The sequence below is a fragment of the Bufo bufo genome, chromosome 3 (assembly GCF_905171765.1).
Source record: "Bufo bufo chromosome 3, aBufBuf1.1, whole genome shotgun sequence".
Taxonomy (NCBI): Eukaryota; Metazoa; Chordata; class Amphibia; order Anura; family Bufonidae; genus Bufo; species Bufo bufo.
In genome coordinates, this window is record NC_053391.1 from 630,853,875 (window position 1) to 630,875,058 (window position 21,184).

At 47.6% G+C, this 21,184-nt stretch overlaps 1 protein-coding gene across 1 annotated transcript in view; it reads right to left on the bottom strand.

Moving 5' to 3' along the window:
* The window catches only part of B3GLCT (beta 3-glucosyltransferase), a 587,625-nt gene extending 577,091 nt beyond the window's left edge, over positions 1-10,534 (bottom strand). Inside the window, exon 1 of the mRNA XM_040426156.1 lies at positions 10,362-10,534. Within this exon, the coding sequence (XP_040282090.1) occupies positions 10,362-10,431 (70 nt within the window). The 5' untranslated portion in view covers positions 10,432-10,534. The remainder of the gene's footprint in view (positions 1-10,361) is intronic.
* Between the last annotated feature and the right edge of the window lie 10,650 nt (positions 10,535-21,184).

Sequence of the window (21,184 nt, forward strand, 5' to 3'; positions counted from 1 at the left end):
TGGGAACGCCTCTGTGTTAGAATATATTGTCGGTTCTGAGTTTTCACGAAGTGAAAACTCAGCTATGAAAAAGCTTTTATGCAGACGGATCTTCGGATCAGTCTGTATAAAAACTAACCTACGGCCACGGATCACGGACACAGATGCCAATCTTGTGTGCATCCGTGTTCTTTCACGGACCCATTGACTTGAATGGGTCCGTGAACCGTTGTCAGTCAAAAAAATAGGACAGGTCATATTTTTTTGACGAACAGGATACACTGATCACGGTCTCGGCTGCAAAACGGTGCATTTTCCGATTTTTCCACTGACCCATTGAAAGACAATGCGTCCGTGAAAAAAAACGGAAAACGGCACAAACGGCCACGGATGCACACAACGGTCGTGTGCAGGAGGCCTAAAACTGCGTGATTCGCCATTTTTTTTTCACGTGGTATCGAATGGTATTAAAGGGATTCTGTCACCAGGTTTCACCCCTGTCAGCTAAACATATGCTGATGTTCAGGGCCTCATCACAATTCCTAATGTGGGCTTATAAATGTCATCTGTGGGCTCATTTTGCTAAAAAACAGCTTTTACTAACCTGTCAGTCAAAGAAATAAGGTGCCCAAGGGGATGTGAAGTGATGCAAGGTGCCGGCCGCACCCGCCGCCGCCTTTCCAGACTTCTGCGCCGCCTCCTAATCCGCTGTGCCGCCTCTCGCTCTCCCTCCCCCTCCTGCTGCTGCTGTAAGATCTCGCGCGTGCGCACAGGGCTCTGAGAGGCTGGTGCCAGAGTGCAGGTCATACAGCGGGTTGAGCGAAGTGCCGGGGCATGCGCACGCGCACTTCGCTGTAAGAAGCCAAATGGAGAAGTCCGCACGGGCGCATCAGGCAGAGCCCTGTGCGCACGCGCGAGATCTTACAGCAGGAGGGGGGGGAGGGAGAGCGAGAGGCAGCACAGAGGATTAGGAGGCGGCGCAGAAGTCTGGAAAGGCGGCGCTGGGCACGAACGGCGGTGGGTGCGGTTGGCACCTTGCATCACTTCACATCCCCTTGGGCACCTTATTTCTTTGACTGACAGGTTAGGTTTTTTAGCTAAATAAGGCTACGGATCACATTTATAAGCCCACATTAGGAATCGTGATGAGGCCCTGATCATCAGCATATGTTTAGCTGACAGGGGTGAAACCTGGTGACAGAATCCCTTTAAGTATCGCAATACTTTTTGTTGGTATCGAAATCGAATCAAAATTTTGGCAACCCTATCCCCAATATGTGCAAAATTTACAGTAGTTCCAGTTCATGTGCTGGATTATGTTACGTGCTCCAGTTTACATAGATATCCATATATTATAAAACACATTCTGAAAGAGCAGAATTCTGTCAGGCCGTATCAAAAAGAAGAAGGGGGAGGGGCTGGCAGAGGAATCAGGAGGAGAAAGGGTGCACAGAGCGACTTGGGCCCGCCCTCAGTGCACTTAAAGGGAACCTGTCACCAGTTTTATGGTGTCCTAACCAAGGGCAACATAAATAAGTGATTGATTCTCTTAGCACAATGTTGGGTCACTTTCTTTAATTGACCCAGTCAATCTGCCAACATCTTGTATTGAAAAGCACCAGCTGATAATGATGAGTCATGAATATTCATGAGCTCCTGACTCTCCCCGCCTACCTGCTGCTGATTGACAGTTATTTTCCATATGAATCAGCAGCAGGTGGGCAGGGGAGTGGCTATAGCTCTGAATTAAATATACGCTGGACTCAATGACATCACGCTGGATTCAAATCAGCTCATTAGCATGCGGCATCTTTGTGTGTATATTATGAGGTAACCATCTGTCACACCAGTAAGTGAATACATCTAAGGCCCTTTTTAGTAGTTAATGATTGTATATAATTAGTTAGATTATAATCAAATATCCACATGACAGGTTCCCTTTAACTGCTCTTTTGTATATGGATTAAAAGAACGTTTTCTCCAGAATGAAGCAATGGATCGCTAAGTAAAAGATATAGTACTACAATTATTGTGCATGGTTTATCAGTGAATTTCCTGATGACATATCCCCTTTAACCCCTTCAGTCATTGTGAAGTACCTGTACGTCACAGTAGATGAGGGAATAAATGGAGAGGGCTGCTGTGCTGAGCCGGCTTTACAATACACAGCCGCAATGACCAGGATCAGTGATGAAGCCGAAACCAGTCATTTAACTCCTGAGATACTGCGTTCAACAGTGATCGTGGCATCTGTGAAGTTAGAGTAGACAGATGGATGCAGCAACCTCAGCCTAAGGCCTCATGCACACGACCGTTGTGTGCATCCGTGGCCGTTGTACCGTTTTCCGTTTTTTTTCGCGGACCCATTGACTTTCAATGGGTCCGTGGAAAAAACGGAGAATGCACCGTTTGGCAGCCGCATCCGTGTTTCCTGGCCGTGAAAAAAATATGACCTGTCCTATTTTTTTCACGGCCAACGGTTCACGGACCCATTCAAGTCAATGGGTCCGTGAAAGAACACGGATGCACACAAGATTGGCATCCGTGTCCGTGATGCGTGGCCGTAGGTTAGTTTTTATACAGACGGATCCGAAGATCCGTCTGCATGAAAGCTTTTTCAAAGCTGAGTTTTCACTTCGTGAAAACTCAGAACCGACAGTATATTCTAACACAGAAGCGTTCCCATGGTGATGGGGACGCTTCTAGTTAGAATACACTACAAACTGTGTACAAGACTGCCCCCTGCTGCCTGGCAGCACCCAATCTCTTACAGGGGGCCGTGATCAGCACAATTAACCCCTTCAGGTGCGGCACCTGAAGGGGTTAATTGTGCTGATCACGGCCCCCTGTAAGAGATCAGGGCTGCCAGGCAGCAGGGGGCAGACCCTCCCCCCCCCTCCCCAGTTTGAATATCATTGGTGGCCAGTGCGGCCCCCCCCCCCTCCCTCTATTGTAATAATTCGTTGGTGGCACAGTGTGCGCCCCCCATCGGCCCCCCCTCCCTCTATAGCATTAACAACATTGGTGGCCAGTGTGCGGCCTCCCATCTCCCCCCCATCATTGGTGGCAGCGGAGTTCCGATCGGAGTCCCAGTTTAATAGCTGGGGCTCCGATCGGTAACCATGGCAACCGGGACGCTACTACAGTCCTGGTTGCCATGGTTACTTAGCAATAGTACAATAGTAGAAGATTCATACTTACCTGCTGCTGGCTGCTGCTGCGATGTTCGTGTCCGGCCGGGAGCTCCACCTACTGGTAAGTGACAGGGTCTGTGCGGCGCATTGCTAAATGAACTGTCACTTACTAGTAGGAGGAGCTCCCGGCCGGACACGAACATCGCAGCTCCCAGGTAAGTATGAATCTTTTACTATTGTACTATTGCTAGTAACCCGCTGCCACCAATGATCGGGGGGGAAGGGGGGGGGAGATGGGAGGCCGCACACTGGCCACCAATGTTGTTAATGCTATAGAGGGAGGGGGGGCCAATGGGGGGCGCACACTGTGCCACCAACGATTTATTACAATAGAGGGAGGAAGGGGGGGGGGGCGCACACTGTGCCACCAACGATTTATTACAATAGAGGGAGGAAGGGGGGGGGGGGCCGCACTGGCCACCAATGATATTCAAACTGGGGAGGGGGGGGGGGGGTCTGCCCCCTGCTGCCTGGCAGCCCTAATCTCTTACAGGGGGATATGATAGTACAATTAACCCCTTCAGGTGCGGCACCTGAGGGGTTAATTGTGCTGATCACGGCCCCCTGTAAGAGATCGGATGCTGCTAGGCAGCAGGGGGCAGTCATGTACACAGTTTGTAGTATATTCTAACTAGAAGCGTCCCCATCACCATGGGAACGCCTCTGTGTTAGAATATACTGTCGGAAATGAGGTTTCACGATCTAACTCATATCCGACAGTATATTCTAACATAGAGGCGTTCCCATGGTGATGGGGACGCTTCAAGTTAAAATATACCATCGGATTGGAGAAAACTCCGATCTGATGGTATAAAAGGGACTCCAGACTTTACATTGAAAGTCAATGGGGACGGATCCGTTTGAAATTGCACCATATTGTGTCAACGTCAAACGGATCCGTCCCCATTGACTTGCATTGTAATTCAGGACGGATCCGTTTGGCTCCGCACGGCCAGGCGGACACCAAAACGACTTTTTTTTCATGTCCGTGGATCCTCCAAAAATCAAGGAAGACCCACGGATCACGGGAAAACGGAACCCCGTTTTGCGGACCGCAAAAAAATACGGTCGTGTGCATGAGGCCTCAGGCTACATTCACACGTCAGTATTTTTCTATAATCCGATTTTCGGTCCGTTTTTTGCGGATCCGTTGTTCCTGAAAATGTTTCCGTATGTCATCCGTATGTCATCCGTTTTTTGCGGATCCGCAAAAAACTGAAACATGTATAAATTTCAATAAGCAAATAAAGTTGTTTGGATTTCTTTAAAAAAATAATAATAATAATAATTTAAATGTAATTTCCAGGAACGGATTCCGTATAAAACGGATGACATACGTAATGACATCCGAATGTCTTCCGTTTTTTGCGGATCCATTGACTTTGTATTGTACCAGGATCCGATTTTTCAGGAAAAGAATAGGACATGTTTTATATTTAAACGGACATGCGGAACGGAACAACGGAAACGGACAGCACACATTGTGCTTTCCGTTTTTTTCCAGGACCCATTGAAAATGAATGGGTCCAGATCTGTTCCAGAAAAAACGGAACAGATCAGGAAAGAAAAAACGGACGTGTGAATGGACCCTTACAATTGGGGCCATGCAGTGAAAACCCAGGGCTCCGATCAGTTACCATGGCAGCCTGGGGCTTGCAGAAGCTTCCTGTGCCTGTCATGGTAAGCTGCCTGCAAAGCTGTACACAAGTCACAGCTCAGCAAGTAGAGCGGCAGAATCCCCTTCATCATAATAGATTTCTGTTAGGGTGAATGCGACAATGGATCAAAAGATCCCAGGTTTTAGACCCCTAACGGGGTGAAAAATTTAGTAAAAAAAAATAAAAATAAAAAAATAAAACATTTAAAAGTTTAAATCACCTGCTTTCCCAATTTGACATATAAAAGTATATAAACAAAAAAAAAAAACAGGTATCGCCGCATCCTGAGCAGTGTACACTTTAATGGAAAAAAAATTAAAACTCACCATTCACCATTTTTTGCTCACCTTGTCCCCGTCCCCCCCCAAAAAAAAATTGAATAATAGTGGTCAAAAAAATGGTACCAACAAAAACTACAGCTTGCCAAAAAAAACAAGCCCTCATACAGCTCTGTGGATGGAAACAAAAAAGTTTGGGCTGTCAGAAAATGGCGATGCAAGAAAATTTAGATATTTTTTTTTCAATGGTATTTATTTTTTTAAAGTAGCAAAACAATAAAAGGAAAAACTATACAAATTAGGTATTGCCGTAATCGTATTGAGTCACAGAATAAGAACATCATGTCAATTTTAGCGCACAGTGAACACCGTAATAGCAAACTCCAAAAAACTTGGCAGAATCTGAAAGGGGGCGGGTTCAATTTAACCCCACAAAAGATTTTAATTTTTTTTTCCTGTTTTTCAAAACAAGACATGGTAACTTAAAAATGCATTTTGTCCTGCAAAAAACCCTCAAATGGCTTTACGAACGGACAATTACAATTTAGAGGTTAAGAGAAGAATAAGGCTCTGTCTACATCTGTGTTGCAGGTTCTGCTCAGCGGTTACTACACTGTGATGGTCCAATCTACAATGGACGCCAATGGCACTCGATGACCCCACTGACTTACAGTATAATGGGGCACTCCGATGCCTTCTTGGTCAGAACTACCAGGACCCGGTGCCACAGCTGTAGAGATTTCCCGCAGCTCAAATCCTCCGCCACCTTTTCAATATCTGGAAGCTTTTACACTAAAGTAACTGGAAATTCAGGGAAAAAACGTCTCACATTTCCTCTAAGGCAAGAAAACGTTAAACGTATCATTAACGACATCAGATAATTCTCAAGAGGTTCAGCCGAATGTGCAGGTCATCAAGAGATGAAGAGCTGCCAGACATCTGTCTCGCTGCTCTCCAGGGGAGACAACAAGACGGGACATGGAATCCAACCTGCAGAGACCGGGGGACTCAGGGATACTGCAGGGAGGTGCTGCAGAAACCCACAGGGCTACTGTCCATGTCCTCCACACACAGCACGCAGGTCCTATAAATCCTACACATGTATGAAGACATCTGATTTACCCAATGGACTGTTGGTCTGCAGGAAAATCATGGGTGTATGCGCTACTTTGGTCCATTCTGTGAACCGAACACGCCCATTCTATTCAATGGGTCCATGAAAAACAAGGTCAGAATGCGGATGGAATCCATTTCTCACTGATTCACTGTATAGAAGACTGCAAGCAAAAAAAAAAAAAGTTGCCATATTGTACAGGTCAACTACGCCGGGTCAGATGTACTAAGACTGACATCAGAAACACCTATTAGGGTACTTTCACACTAGCGTCGCCAGATCCGGCAATCTGTATGCAAACGGATACCATTTGTAGACGGATCCGGATGCGGATCAGTCTCACAAATGTATTGCAATACCGGATCCGTCTCTGGTTGTCATCCGGAAAAACGGATCCGGTATTTATCTTTTTCACATTTTTAAAGGTCTGCGCATGCGCAAACCGCAAAACCAGATCCGTTTTTCCGGAACACTTGGGGCCGGATCCGGCATTAATCCATTTCAATAGAAAATAATGCCGGATCCGGCATTCCGGCAAGTGTTCCGGAATTTTGGACGGAGAAAATACTGCAGCAACCGTACAGTGACTGAACTGAAGACATCCTGGTGCTCTCCATTCAGAATGCATTAGGATAAAACTGATCAGTTATTTTCCGTTATTGAGCCTAGGGTTGGACGATATCAAAAATATTCCCACAATAACGATATTAAGAAATTTATCGCGAAAACGATATATATCCCGATAAATGCCCATTTAGAAGAAAAAAACACTTGGAGCCACAAGGAGACGTTACACTGTGCGGGGGCAGCCGCAAGGAGACGTTACACTGTGCGGGGGCAGCCGCAAGGAGACGTTACACTGTGCGGGGGCAGCCGCAAGGAGACGTTACACTGTGCGGGGGCAGCCGCAAGGAGACGTTACACTGTGCGGGGGCAGCCGCAAGGAGACGTTACACTGTGCGGGGGCAGCCGCAAGGAGACGTTACACTGTGCGGGGGCAGCCGCAAGGAGACGTTACACTGTGCGGGGGCAGCCGCAAGGAGACGTTACCCTGTACGGGGGCAGCCGCAAGGAGACGTTACCCTGTACGGGGGCAGCCGCAAGGAGACGTTACACTGTACGGGGGCAGCCGCAAGGAGACGTTACACTGTACGGGGGCAGCCGCAAGGAGACGTTACACTGTACGGGGGCAGCCACAAGGAGACGTAAATGGTTATACTTTTCTATGTAATTTTTCACCATTTCGGGTATCTGTAACTAGTCGATTGACTTCTAGTAACAACAAAAACATTACAGGGTTAATTCTGTACCAGAACAAGTGGTTTTAATCTTGTGTATCATCTCCTACTAGAGGGTGTATTGCAGGCTGTAAGCAGAAGCGTTGGTGGCGCTCCTGTCCTGTCCTGCACAGCCTCGCCTGTCATCTGATTCCGACGTCAGTGGGCGGAGACTGCATTATGGGAGCCTGCATGGAGGAACCGGGGTAGCCGCTGCGGGCAGCAATTGGTACGGAATCATGCTGGGGTGGGCGGCCAAAGATTTTTAAGCGATCAGTGCACATGACCGATTCTATGACATCACAAAATACCACGGTAATTAGGAAACAGCGATATCGCCATATCGCCGTTTTAATACCGCTGTATATTGTGATACCGGTATATTGCCCAACCCTAATTGAGCCCCTAGGACAGAACTCAATACCGGAAAAGAAAAACGCTAGTGTGAAAGTACCCTTAGTATGAAGTCTATGGGTGCAGAATCCACCAAATTTATTAAGAGGCGCTTTTCTGCACTGGCCTCTTAAAGGGGGTCGCCTGGTTTCCAATATTGATGACCTATGCTCAGATTGACTTAAGTCTGACTATTGGTATATTCCACTCCTAGGGAGAGTAGCAGCAGTGCTGAACTTTCTCCATTTATAGACAATTTGTCTTACCGTGGACTGATGAACAGCAAGGCTTTTGGAGATACTTTTATAACCCTTTCCAGCTTTATGCAAGTCAGCAATTCTTAATCGTAGGTCTTCTGAGAGCTCTTTTGTGCGAGGCATCATTCACATCAGGCAATGCTTCTTGTGAAAAGCAAACCCAGAACTGGTGTGTGTTTTTTATAGGGCAGGGCAGCTGTAACCAACACCTCCAATCTCATCTCATTGATTGGACTCCAGTTGGCCGACACCTCACTCCAATTAGCTCTTGGAGAGGTCATTAGTCTAGGGGTTCACATACTTTTTCCACCTGCACTGTGAATGTTTACATGGTGTGTTCAATAAAAACATGGTAACATTTAATTCTTTGTGTTATTAGTTTAAGCAGACTGAGATTGTGGAGTTTTGACATTTTTGCGACTTTTGCAAAACTTGCACATATTACATGTGCCATAATCCAAGTCTAATCTCACTTTTAGCTCTTAAACATTGACCAAAAGTGGAGAGGATCACGAAATGTCACAAAATTCTACCAAATTGCCACGACAACCCTGATTTAAAAAAACGTCCCCTATGGTAAAATCTCCGCTGCTATTACAAAACACTGACGATTTTCCGCCCAAAATTCCACGTTGGAAAATCTGCAGTGGGTACGGCTCAAGTACACCCCCTTATGAAGACGTATTTGCAGTACTACTAAGTGTAGCAGACGTCGGGGCTGAATAGTTAGATTCCACCTCTCATACGCACTTTATCCTAGGATTTTTTAAGGCTTCCACCGTGATGCCGCCAGCAGCCATGACGACACACATTGCTGCGACTTTCAGATTACTGCTACGCTCCATGGCAATATGGCGGTCAGCGGTAGTCTAAGCTGTAATAGAATTGCAGTCTATGTGACGCCACTCACCCGCGTTTTTTTTTTGTTTTGTTTTTTTTACTATATACCATTTTACCCGATGGGGAGAGGGCAGAATATCAGCCAGACCGCCATGTGTAATTATAATGTTATATCTATTAGCCTGAGAGGAGTGTCAGGGTGTAAATGGCGGCAAGTGGATTTTCTGACAACCTGACAGAAGCTTGTCCGTTGTCACCGAGCAGGTCTCCGGGTGAGGAGCGAGGATTTCTCAGCAGCTTCCACTGATCAGGATTTATCTTCTAGAGAAGGAGGGCGAGCACGTCGCCCCACAGCACATGGAGCACAGCCCCGGGGTCCATGAAACACTCAATTCACGGGGCACCCTGGACGGCTTCACTGTCCCGAGCAACGAGACAATGATGAAGCGTTGCCAGAGGGAGGACATAAAACCGCTCACCCCTAAGAGGAAGCAGAGACAGAACCGTATAAAAGCAAATAGAAGACAGCGAGGTGGCGGAAATCACTACCTCAGAGGCGAATAATCTCACGAGCGCCAATCTCAATTACTGCTGCCTCAGCGACTGACAACCACAGCCACTGCCTTAGCCGACAACCTCAGCACCACAGAGGGTGTCAATCCTCAAATGCTGAAAACTACAGCTCACAAAACCTAAATTCAACCGAAGCCGCTGACAACCTCAGCACCAGAGAGAGAGCCCCAGTCTGCGCTGCCGACAACCTCAGCTACAGAGTGCCCCAGACAACACTGCTGACAACCTCGGCTCCAAAGAGAGACCTCAACTGCTGAAATCAGTTACTGACAACCTCAGCACCACAGAGAGCAACATCAACTGCTGACAATCTCAGCCACACAGAGGGTGTCAATCCTCAAATGCTGAAAACTACAGCTCACAAAACCTAAATTCAACCTAAGCCGCTGACAACCTCAGCCCCACAAACCGCCGACAACCTCAGCCCCACAAACCGCTGACAACCTCAGCCCCACAAACCGCCGACAACCTCTGCTATCCTCAGCCTCAGATCATTTCAAGTGCTGACAACTTCAGACCCATAGAAATAAACCTCAACCACTGACAAAATTCACACTTGGTGACCGACAACCCTGTTGGCAGAATCTCAGACACTGACAACCTCAGCTAGCATCAGAAGGAGACAACCTTTGAAGTTCTTTCTCAGAAGCCCCTAATGCACACTGCACATAACGGCGGTACCGCAGCACGGAAGTCTCCAGAGACGTTGTGCCGGGGAAATTATCGGATGGAAAAAGTTTCTTCTCCTTCCTGCGCGCTCAGAAAAAAAAGTTCCCACTACTAGAAGAAGATACTTACAGGGGAGGAAGAGGAGGAGGACGAGGCACATCCCGCCCGGCATTGTCCCGGAGCTCGTCCCGGAGCTCATCCCTGTGCGCACCCGGAGCGGCTCTCACATCTCCCAGCAGCAGCCGCTTCTCCCTCACACTGAGCGCTGACTGCCCGCACACTGACAGCGCCGCCAGCCTCTGCCGCCGCCGTCTGAGAGCCGCCTCCTGATTGGTCACTCCTTGGACCATTCCAATTGGCTGCTGAGAGACTTGCAGCGATTGGCTGAGAGCGGCCCTGTTTGAGGCAGCGGAGGAAAAGGAAGAAAGTTTGGGTTTTGGGTTTCAGAGGTAACTGGCGGGGAGGAGCGGCGGGTGAGCTCTGAGGCGGGCACAGCCCGGAGGAGCGGCGGCGGGTGAGCCCTGAGGCTGGCACAGCCCGGAGGAGCGCAGCGGGTGAGCCCTGAGGCTGGCACAGCCCGGAGGAGCGTTGGCGGGTGAGCCCTGAGGCTGGCACAGCCCGGAGGAGCGTTGGCGGGTGAGCCCTGAGGCTGGCACAGCCCGGAGGAGCGCAGCGGGTGAGCTCTGAGGCGGGCACAGCCCGGAGGAGCGTTGGCGGGTGAGCCCTGAGGCTGGCACAGCCCGGAGGAGCAGCGGGTGAGCCCTGAGGCGAGCACAGCCCGGAGGAGCGTTGGCGGGTGAGCCCTGAGGCGAGCACAGCCCGGAAGAGTTCTTGTCTGTATGGGTCTGAAATGGTAAACTGGTAATAAACTCTCGAGGTGCCCTGAAACGGAAGGATTTGGGTTGTGCCGCTAATAAATGTTTTTAATAAGGTTCATCATGAGAACTAGAGACTTTTTGTAATTCAATTTTTTTATTTACAAATATGTGCCAGTTGTGAGATATTGTGGGAGATTTATCAAAACTGGTGTAAAGGAAAACTGGCTAAGGCTACTTTCACACTAGCGTCGGGGCTCCGCTTGTGAGTTCCGTTTGAGATCCGTCCAGCCCCAGTGCATTCTCAGTGGACGCAGATCCGCTCAGAATGCATCAGTCTGGCGGCGTTCAGCCTCCGCTCCGCAGGCGGACACCTGACCGCTGCTTGCAGCGTTCGGGTGTCCGCCTGGCCGTGCGGAGGCAAACGGATCCGTCCAGACTTACAATGTAAGTCAATGGGGACGGATCCATTTTAAGTTGACACAGTATGGCTCAATTTTCAAACGGATCCGTCCCCCATTGACTTTCAATGTAAAGTCTGGACGGATCCGTTTGCATTGTTCATGGTAATGCAAACGGATCCGTTCTGAATGGATCTAAGCGTTTGCATTATCGGTGCGGATCCGTCTGTGCAGATACCAGACGGATCCGCACCTAACGCAGGTGTGAAAGTAGCCTTAGGCTTCGTTCACATCACTGTTCAGCCTTTCCGTTTCGGAAAATGGAAATGTCGGATTCGGCACATAACGGAGCCCACGGGCCCATAGATTATAATGGGGTCCGTTAGGTTTCCGCTCAGAAGAAGATTTTGGAGTGGAGACAAAAAAAAATCTGCTTCAAAAATCTTCTGAGCGGAAACCTAACAGACCCCATTTCAGTCTATAGGGCCCGTGGGCTCTGTTTTGCTAAACTGGGCAGGAGAACGGAAAGGCTGAACGGTGATGTGAGCAAACCTTAGTTGCCCAGCCCATAGCAACCAATCAAATTACACCTTAAATTTTTCGGAAAGGTGGAAGATGATTGGTTGCTAACTAAACGATTTTTCCGTTATACCAGTGTAATAACTCCCTCATTGTCTTTACTTCATTATAACAGCGCCCCCTGGTGTTTAAACCCTTTAAAGGGGTTGTCCGGGTTCAGAGCTGAACCCAGACATACCCATATTTTCACCCAGGCAGCCCCCCTGGTGTTAGAATCGGAGTATCTCATGCTCCGATGCTTTCCCTTGCCCTGCACAGGATCGTGCAGCAGGGAAAGGGCTCTTTTATTTACAATAAAACACTGCCGGGCGGAGGCTTCCTCCCAGCAGTGTGTTCGGCGACGTCACTGGCTCTGATGGGCGGCCCTTAGCGCTGCCCTAGTTGTTTTACAGGCTAGGGCAGCGCTAAAGCCCGCCCATCAGTACCAGTGACGTCACCGGGCTCACTGCTGGGCAGAAGCCTCCGCCTTGCAGCCTGAAGAAGGACCCGGTACGTCATTGGAACGCCACAAAATGCCTTTGCCCTGTACGATTCAGCGCAGGGCAAAGGCGAGCATCGGAGCATGAACTGTCAGGGGGGCTGCCTGGGTGAAATTCTGGGTATTTCCCAGGATCATAACCTCACAATAATAACCCCATCGAGTACCTCCTCACATAATTGACAACTAAGTAACCTCATGATGTTTCTCGCACATTAAAGGGATTCTGCAGATGATCGGCGGGGGTCCGACACCCGGGACCCCTGCCGATCAGCTGTTTGAGAAGGCAGTAGCACCGCGGCCTTCTCGCTGTTTACCGCAGGCCCAGTGACGTCATGACTAGTATCAATGGCCTGGGCGTGGCTAAGCTCTGTTCACTTGAATGGGTCCGCAATCTGGAAGGTGCGGTGTGGAACGGAGGCACGGAACGGAGTGCTTCTATAGGGTTTCTCTCTGCCTCTGCACCACAAAAAAAAAATAGAACAGACTAATTCAAGTTATATCTGTGTGCGGAATCCACATGGATGTTGCCCGTGCATTGGGGAGCGCAAATTGCGGTCCCCAATACACGGAACGACCGAGCAACCATGTGCATGAGCCCTAATACTAAGTAACCTCATCATTTACCTCTCACATTAACATCATGTTGCCCATAATATAAGGAGGTACTATATGTAAGGAGGTACTTGATGGGGTCACTTTTACTATTAATGTGAGGCACATAAAGGTACTAGTATAATAACACCATGTGCTTCACATTAAGGCCTCATGCACACGACCGTTGTTTTGGGCCGCAGTATTTGCGGCTCGGGTGCGCACCCATTCACTTCAATGGGGCCAGAAAACATGCGGACAGCACTCCGTGTGCTGTCTGCATCCGTTGCTCTGTTCCATGGTCCGCAAAAAAAAATATAAGGGTCCATTCAGGCGTCCGTAGTGCATTGCGGATCCGCAAATTGCAGATCTGGAATACACCCGGCCGGCACCCCCATAGAATTGCCTATTCTTGTCCGCACCAGAAGATTGGGGGCGCGCTCCAGAAATGCAGATGCGGAGAGCACATAATGTCCGCATCCATTCCGTCCCCATAGAGAATGAATGGGTCCGCACCCGTTTCGCAATTTGCAGAACGGATGCGGACCCATTATACGGACGTGTGAATGGAGCCTAACCTGTCCTATTCTTGTCCTTTTTGCGGACAAGAATAGGCAGTTATATCAATGGCTGTCCGTGCCATTCCGCAAATTGCGGAACGCACACGGACGCCATCCGTGTTTTGCGGATCCGCAATTTGCAGACCGCAAAACACACAACGGTCATGTGCATTGTTCACACATAAGTACTTTTCCTTAAAGATATTCGTTCTGTTTTTTGCGGATCAGTGTTTCCGCAAAAACCTTTTAGTTTTTTTTTTTTTTTTCAAATGTACATCCGCATCCTTTCCGTTTTTCCGCAAAAAAAAACGGATTGAAGAAAAGATGTTGCTAGGGTACAAAAAAAAAAAAGTTATAAATCAGAGGACATGTGATGGAACAGGCGCCATTTTATTGTGCTTTTGATGTCGTACAGAGGTGTGTGAGAAAACTTTGCTTGGCTGGCATTGATTTCTACCTATTCTAAGTGATCATCATGGCAGAAGACCTTCTGAATAAAGTATTATTTCGATGGATTCTTTTGCGGCGATTTGGAGGGCAGTCTGCAATGCTGGACGAAGAATCGGAGAGGAAGAGGAGACGGCGGTGGGTCCATCCGATTGTTGCTCAACGCCTTCACAAAGAACCGTTCCATACCTTATACAAAGAGCTGCGACGGTGACCCCATGAAGTTTAACCCCTTAGGGACACAGCCTTATTTCACCTTAAGGACAAGGCCATTTTTTGCAAATCTGACCAGTGTCAATTTAAGTGGTGATAACTTTAAAACGCTTTGACTTATCCAGGCCATTCTGAGATTCTTTTTTCGTCACATATTGTACTTCATGACACTGGTAAAATGAAGTCAAAAAAATAATTTTTTTTTTGCCTAAAAAAATACCTAATTTACCAAAAATTTTGAAAAATTAGCAAATTTCAAAGTTTTAGTTTCTCTACTTCTGTAATACATAGTAATACCCCTAAAAATTGTGATGACTTTGCATTCCCCATATGTCTACTTCATGTTTGAATTATTTTGGGAATGATATTTTATTTTTTGGGGATGTTACAAGGCTTAGAAGTTTAGAAGCAAATCTTGAAATTTTTCAGAAATTTACAAAAACACAATTTTTATGGACCACTACAGGTCTGAAGTCATTTTGCGAGGCTTACATAATAGAAACCACCCAAAAATGACCCCATTCTATAAACTACACCCCTCAAGGTATTCAAAACTGATTTTACAAACTTCGTTAACCCTTTAGGTGTTGCACAAGAGTTATTGGCAAATGGGGATGAAATTTGAGAATTTAATTTTTTTGCCTAATTTTCCATTTTAACCCATTTTTTCCACTAACAAAGCAAGGGTTAACAGCCAAACAAGACTGTATCTTTATTGCCCTGACTCTGCCGTTTACAGAAACACCCCATATGTGGCCATAAACTACTGTACTGCCACACAGCGGGGCGTAGAGTGAAAGGTGCGCGGTTTGGTTTTTGGAAGGCAGGTTTTGCTGGACTGGTTTTTTGACACCATGTCCCATTTGAAGCCCCCCTGATGCACCCCTAGATTAGAAATTCCATAAAAGTGACCCCATCTAAGAAACTACACCCCTCAAGGTATTCAAAACTGATTTTATAAACTTTGTTAACCCTTTTAGGTGTTGCACAAGATTTAATGGAAAATAGAGATACAATTTTCCCCTCCCCCACGACAGCACCTTAGCGAGAGAGATGGCTCCGCCCCAGGACAGGAAACCTGCAGCATAAAAAGGTGGAGCCGCTCTCCCACCTCAGTGAGGTTTCCTGTCCTGGTACGGGAGCCTGCAGTTGTCGTCCTAACCTGGAAGTCCCGGTAGATGCTGGAGGGTTAGCGGCGACGTGTTGTACCTGCCGATTATTCCTCACCCACAGGTGTCGGGGGGCAGGATGCCGGGGACGGAGATTCCGGGAGGCAGAAGGTGCTGGTCCCTCAGGCGAGGAAGACCGCACCAACGGATTGAGTGTGGCCAGAAGGCCCCAAGTTGCTGCAGATCAGCCAGGACGCCACTGGAAGTGACGTCCCTGCAGGAAGTGCCATGCGTTCCACGGCCGAGCGCTTCCGGTCAGGTGACCGGAAGTTCGGCAGCCCGGCAGTTTTAAAACAAGCTATTCAGGTAGGAGTGTGCCTGGGTTATTTGGACGCCGGTGTCTGGATTCAGAGTGCCAGAAAGTGGACCAGATTCTGTTCCAGTGCTATCTGTGGAGTGGTGGGTCTGCAGGAAGCTGTGTATCTCTCAGGTGAGAGCAATACTTGGTGGCAGAAGGTAACTTGACAATGTTTCATCAGTACAGGTTTTTCCTTCATTATGGATGAAGAGAGAAGGTCTGAAAGTGCGGATATTGAGATCCTGCCGCCGGTATTGTGAGTCCTAATCTCGGTCCTTAAAGGGTATAGGCTGTTCCTTAGATTTGGGTATCTTCCTTTTTTCTTAGACGGTGCCGAAGAAGGTGGTGGCCAAGAAAAAGAACAAGGAATGCCCTATCTGCAAATGTTCGCTGTCTTCTTCTTACGCTAAGAAGCTCTGCCAACAGTGCATTGAGAAGACGGTGGCTGAGGAGACCCCGAGTCTTCTGAAAGATCTAAGATCGATCATGTCAGAAGTTAAAAATACCCTGAAAGCCGGTAGGAAGAGGAAGAGAGCGGTGAGGCAGGAGTCTGACGTAGAATCGGAGGATAGGTATTCTCTCTCCGGGAATGAGGATTCTAATGATTCATCCTCTTCTGAAGATAACACTAAAGAAGGGAAGTTCCTATTTCGAGCAGAGGATACGGACACATTGTTAAAGGTTATCCGATCTACCCTGGAGTTGGAGGATTCCAAAGAGGATAGATCAGTAGAGGATGTCGTGTTTGAGGGGTTTAGGGAAAGGAAGCGCAGATGTTTCCCTGTCCATAGATCTATTTCGGCGGTGATAGAGAAAGAGTGGAGAAAACCAGATAAAAAACCATTCATTTCTAAGACATTTAAACTGAAGTATCCCTTTGAGGAAGAGGCTTCTACATCTTGGGACAAGGCCCCGAAACTGGATGTAGCCATTTCTAAGATTTCTAAAAAATCCTCACTGCCCTTTGAGGATATGGGATTTTTAGAGATCCCTTAGATAAAAGAATAGACTCTTCCCTTAAGAACTCGTGGGAATCTGCTGCGGCGGCTTTTAGGACTAGTATAGCTGCCACCGTTGTTGCAAGGTCTATGTCACTGTGGTTAGATAGGCTAGAAGGGCAGATTAGGGATAAATGCCCTAGAGAGCAGTTACTAGCATCTTTACCAACTTTCCAAAAAGCCGCGGACTTTATTGCGGATGCCGCGGTGGACTCAGTAAGGCTGGAAGCTAGAGCCGCATCCCTTTCCAATTCTGCGCGACGTGCTTTGTGGCTTAAAAATTGGAAAGGGGGGGATATGCCGTCCAAGCTGAGATTATGTAGCATCCCCTGTGATGGCCAGTTTCTTTTCGGGTCGGAACTTGACTTCCTACTCGAAAAAGCGGCGGATAGAAAGAAAAAATTTCCCCAGGAATCTTTTACTCAGTTCAGGCAGTATAGACAGCCCTTTCGAAACCAGTCAAGATTTCCAAGTAAGAAGCAGACGGGGGACAGAGAGCAGGAAGCAAGGCCTAGATCAGGAAATAAGGGCTTTTTGTTTAGATCAGCCGCAGCTCGTGCGGGAAAACAAGGAAAGCAAAGACTCCATTATCCCGGTAGGAGGAAGGTTAAAATTCTTCCTTCCTGCTTGGTAAAAGATGGCAGGAAAATGGTTGATAGGTCTTCTGCGGGAGGGTTTAAGGTTGGAATTCCTGAGATCCCCCGCAAAAAGGTTTGTGATTTCAAGATTTTCTCTCATTATGCTGCAAGAAATAAAAAAATTGATAAGCAAAAAGGTGTTAATTCCTGTCCCAGAGTCAGAGCTAGGGAAGGGTTTCTATTCCACCCTGTTTCTAGTGAAGAAACCAGATGGGTCATACCGGACTATAATAAATGTCAGATACCTGAACAAGTTCCTGAAACCCAGAAAATTCAAGATGGAAACTATCAGGTCAGCGATATATCTTTTATCTCCAGGCTGTCACATGGCGGTTCTGGATTTAAAAGATGCTTACCATCATATTCCGATTCACCCAGATCACCAGAGATTTCTCCGGGTAGCTGTAAGAACCGAGGCGGGTCTTCTACACTATCAGTTCCAGGCACTTCCCTTTGGCCTTTCCATGGCGCCTCGGATCTTTACCAAGGTAGTGGCGGAGATGGCCTCCTTCATCAGAAGGGAGAACATCACGTTTTTGCCTTACCTGGACGACTTTCTGGTGGTGGCCCAATCTCGAGCGGAGTGTGTCAGGGCTCTGAATCGGGTGATGGAGATACTTCAGTCCCTGGGGTGGCTGTTAAATGTTCAGAAGTCCAGGATGGAGCCATCAACAAACCAGATTTTTTTGGGTCTGGTGTTAAATTCCAGACTGGAAGAAACTTTCCTCACAAAGGAGAAGGTAGCTGGGGTTCAGAGAAGAATTCACAGGGTTCAGTCAGGAGAGGCCCTATCCGTAAGGAAAGCTATGTCCCTGTTAGGAGTTCTAACATCCTGCATGCCAGCGGTCCAGTGGGCGCAGCGACACTCTCGACAGTTGCAGGGAGAGATCTTGGCCGCCTCGAGACGGGCAGGGACGTCCCTGGAGTCAGGTATAGAGTTATCGGTCAGAACGCTTTCATCCCTAAATTGGTGGAAGGAAGTAGAGAATCTGACTCGGGGACTTCCCTGGTCATTTCCTGAACCAGTAGTTGTGACTACGGACGCCAGCCCCTGGGGATGGGGGGCTCACGTGGAAGATCAGAATTTTCAGGGAAAGTGGTCCCAGGGTCAGAGACGGTTCTCGTCAAATCGAAAGGAACTGAGGGCGGTTTTGCTGGCCTTGAGAGCGGTTCTTCCTTTGATCCAGAACAGACATGTCAGAGTGATGTCCGACAATCGGACGGTGGTCGCATATCTCAATCATCAGGGAGGAACCAGGTCAGACTCCTTACAAAAGGAGACGAATTGGATTTTCAAAGAGATAGAGGGGAGAGTGCTTCATCTCTCGGCCATTCATATCAGAGGGGTTGAGAATTATCGAGCGGACTTCCTGAGTCGCCACAGGTTACGTCAGGGGGAGTGGTCTCTGAATCAGAATTTTTTTTTCCCAGATAGTAGATTTATGGGGTCTGCCTTCAGTAGACATGTTCGCCACAAGGGAGAACAGAAAGGTACAGAAATTCTTCTCCCTCAGTCCGGAGGAGTGCCCATCTGGGGTGGACGCCTTCCTCCAGAGATGGGATTTTCCTCTAGGTTATGCCTTTCCCCCGCTACAATTGATTCCTCTAGTGATACGGAAGATCAGATGCGAAGGGGCAAGAGTAGTTCTGATAGCTCCCTTCTGGCCCAAGAGGGCGTGGTTTTCCCTGTTGAGAGCCATGTCGATTTCGGATCCATGGATCCTGCCAGGAATTCAGGACCTATTGTCACAGGGCCCAGTGTTCCACCCGGAAGTAGAGTCTCTGCATCTTTCAGCATGGAATTTGAGAGGTCATTTCTAGCTAGTCAGGGATTTTCTAAGGAAGTCATTTCCACTCTAATGAAAAGTAGGAAGGAGGTGACTAATATTATCTACGCGCGGGTCTGGAGAAAGTTCCTGTCCTTTATAGGCGCAGTAAGGGTTTCCTGGCCGTTAGAATTTTCAGTGGTTCAGGTGTTGGATTTTTTACAAAAGGGATTTTCGCTCGGATTGGCAAAAAGTACACTAAAAGTGCAGGTGTCAGCTTTGTCGTTCTTAGGGAGAAGGAGTTTAGCCATGGACCCTTGGGTCGTTAGGGTTTTTAAGGCAGTGGATAGGATTACCCCGGTAGCAGGTCCTAGATTTCCTCCCTGGGACCTTAACCTAGTATTGAATGCCCTTACTAGACATCCTTTTGAACCTCTAGTCTCTTGCTCGGTTAAAATTCTTTCTCTTAAGCTAGTTTTGCTAGTGGCCTTAACGTCAGCCAGGAGGGTTGGGGAGATTCAGGCCCTCTCCATTAATCCCCCTTTTATGTCCATTAGAGAAGACAGGGTAGTCCTCAGACCAGATCCTGGTTTTATGCCGAAGGTCCCTTCTAGGACAAATAGGGCTCAGGAGGTAGTTCTTCCAGCTTTCTTTTCAGAACCAAAAGATGACAGAGAGAAGGAGCTGCATTCCCTTGATGTTAGGAGGTGTATTTTGCAGTACCTGGATGTGACTAAAGACTGGAGAAAGTCTTCCGCTTTATTTGTCCTGTTCGGTGGGGCTAGAAAAGGTAATACAGCCTCTAAGGCATCTATTGCCCGCTGGATCAGAGAAGCTATATCCTTGGCGTATTCAGTATCCGGGGCGTCTCCCCCTGTCTCTGTGAGGGCTCACTCCACAAGGGCGGTGTCCACTTCTTGGGCTGAGAGGGCCAGCGTGTCTATTGAACAGATCTGTCGGGCTGCCACCTGGTCTTCTCCGTCCACCTTCTATAAACACTATAGGCTTCAGCTTGACTCTATTTCTGACCTTCTCTTTGGTACAAAAGTCTTGAGCACTGTCTCCCACCCTGAGGATGATCTCTGAAATCTCTCTCTAAGGTGCTGTCGTGGGGGAGGGGAAAAATGATGATTACACTTACCGGTAATCGGATTTTCCTGACCCCACGACAGCACCTCTTTATTCCCTCCCTGTTGGTGTAGGGTTGTGTGTTCACGGGTGTTGCAAAAAATAAATAAAAATGTAATAACTAAACTAACATAAAAGGGGAGTCCCTCTCATGCTCTGGAAACTCACTGAGGTGGGAGAGCGGCTCAACCTTTTTATGCTGCAAGTTTCCTGTCCTGGGGCGGAGCCATCTCTCTCTCTAAGGTGCTGTTGTGGGGTCAGGAAAATCCGATTACCGGTAAGTGTAATCATCATTTTCAAAATTTCACTTTTTTGGCAGATTTTCCATTTTAATATTTTTTTTCCCAGTTACAAAGCAAGGGTTAACAGCCAAACAAAACTCATTATTTATGGCCCTGATTCTGTAGTTTACAGAAACACCCCATATGTGGTCGTAAACTGCTGTACGGGCACACGGCAGGGCGCAGAAGGAAAGGAATGCCATACGGTTTTTGGAAGGCAGATTTTGCTGAACTGGTTTTTTTGACACCATGTCCCATTCGAAGCCCCCCTGATGCACCCCTAGAGTAGAAACTCCAAAAAAGTGACCCCATTTTAGAAACTACGGGATAGGGTGGCAGTTTTGTTGGTACAAGTTTAGGGTACATATGATTTTTGGTTGCTCTATATTACACTTTTTGTGCGGCAAGGTAACAAGAAATAGCTTTTTTGGCACAGTTTTTTTTTTGTTATTTACAACATTCATCTGACAGGTTAGATCATGTGGTAATTTTTTTAGAGCAGGTTGTCACGGACGCGGCGATACCTAATATGTATACAATTTTTTTTATTTCTGTAAGTTTTACACAATGATTTAATTTTTAAAACA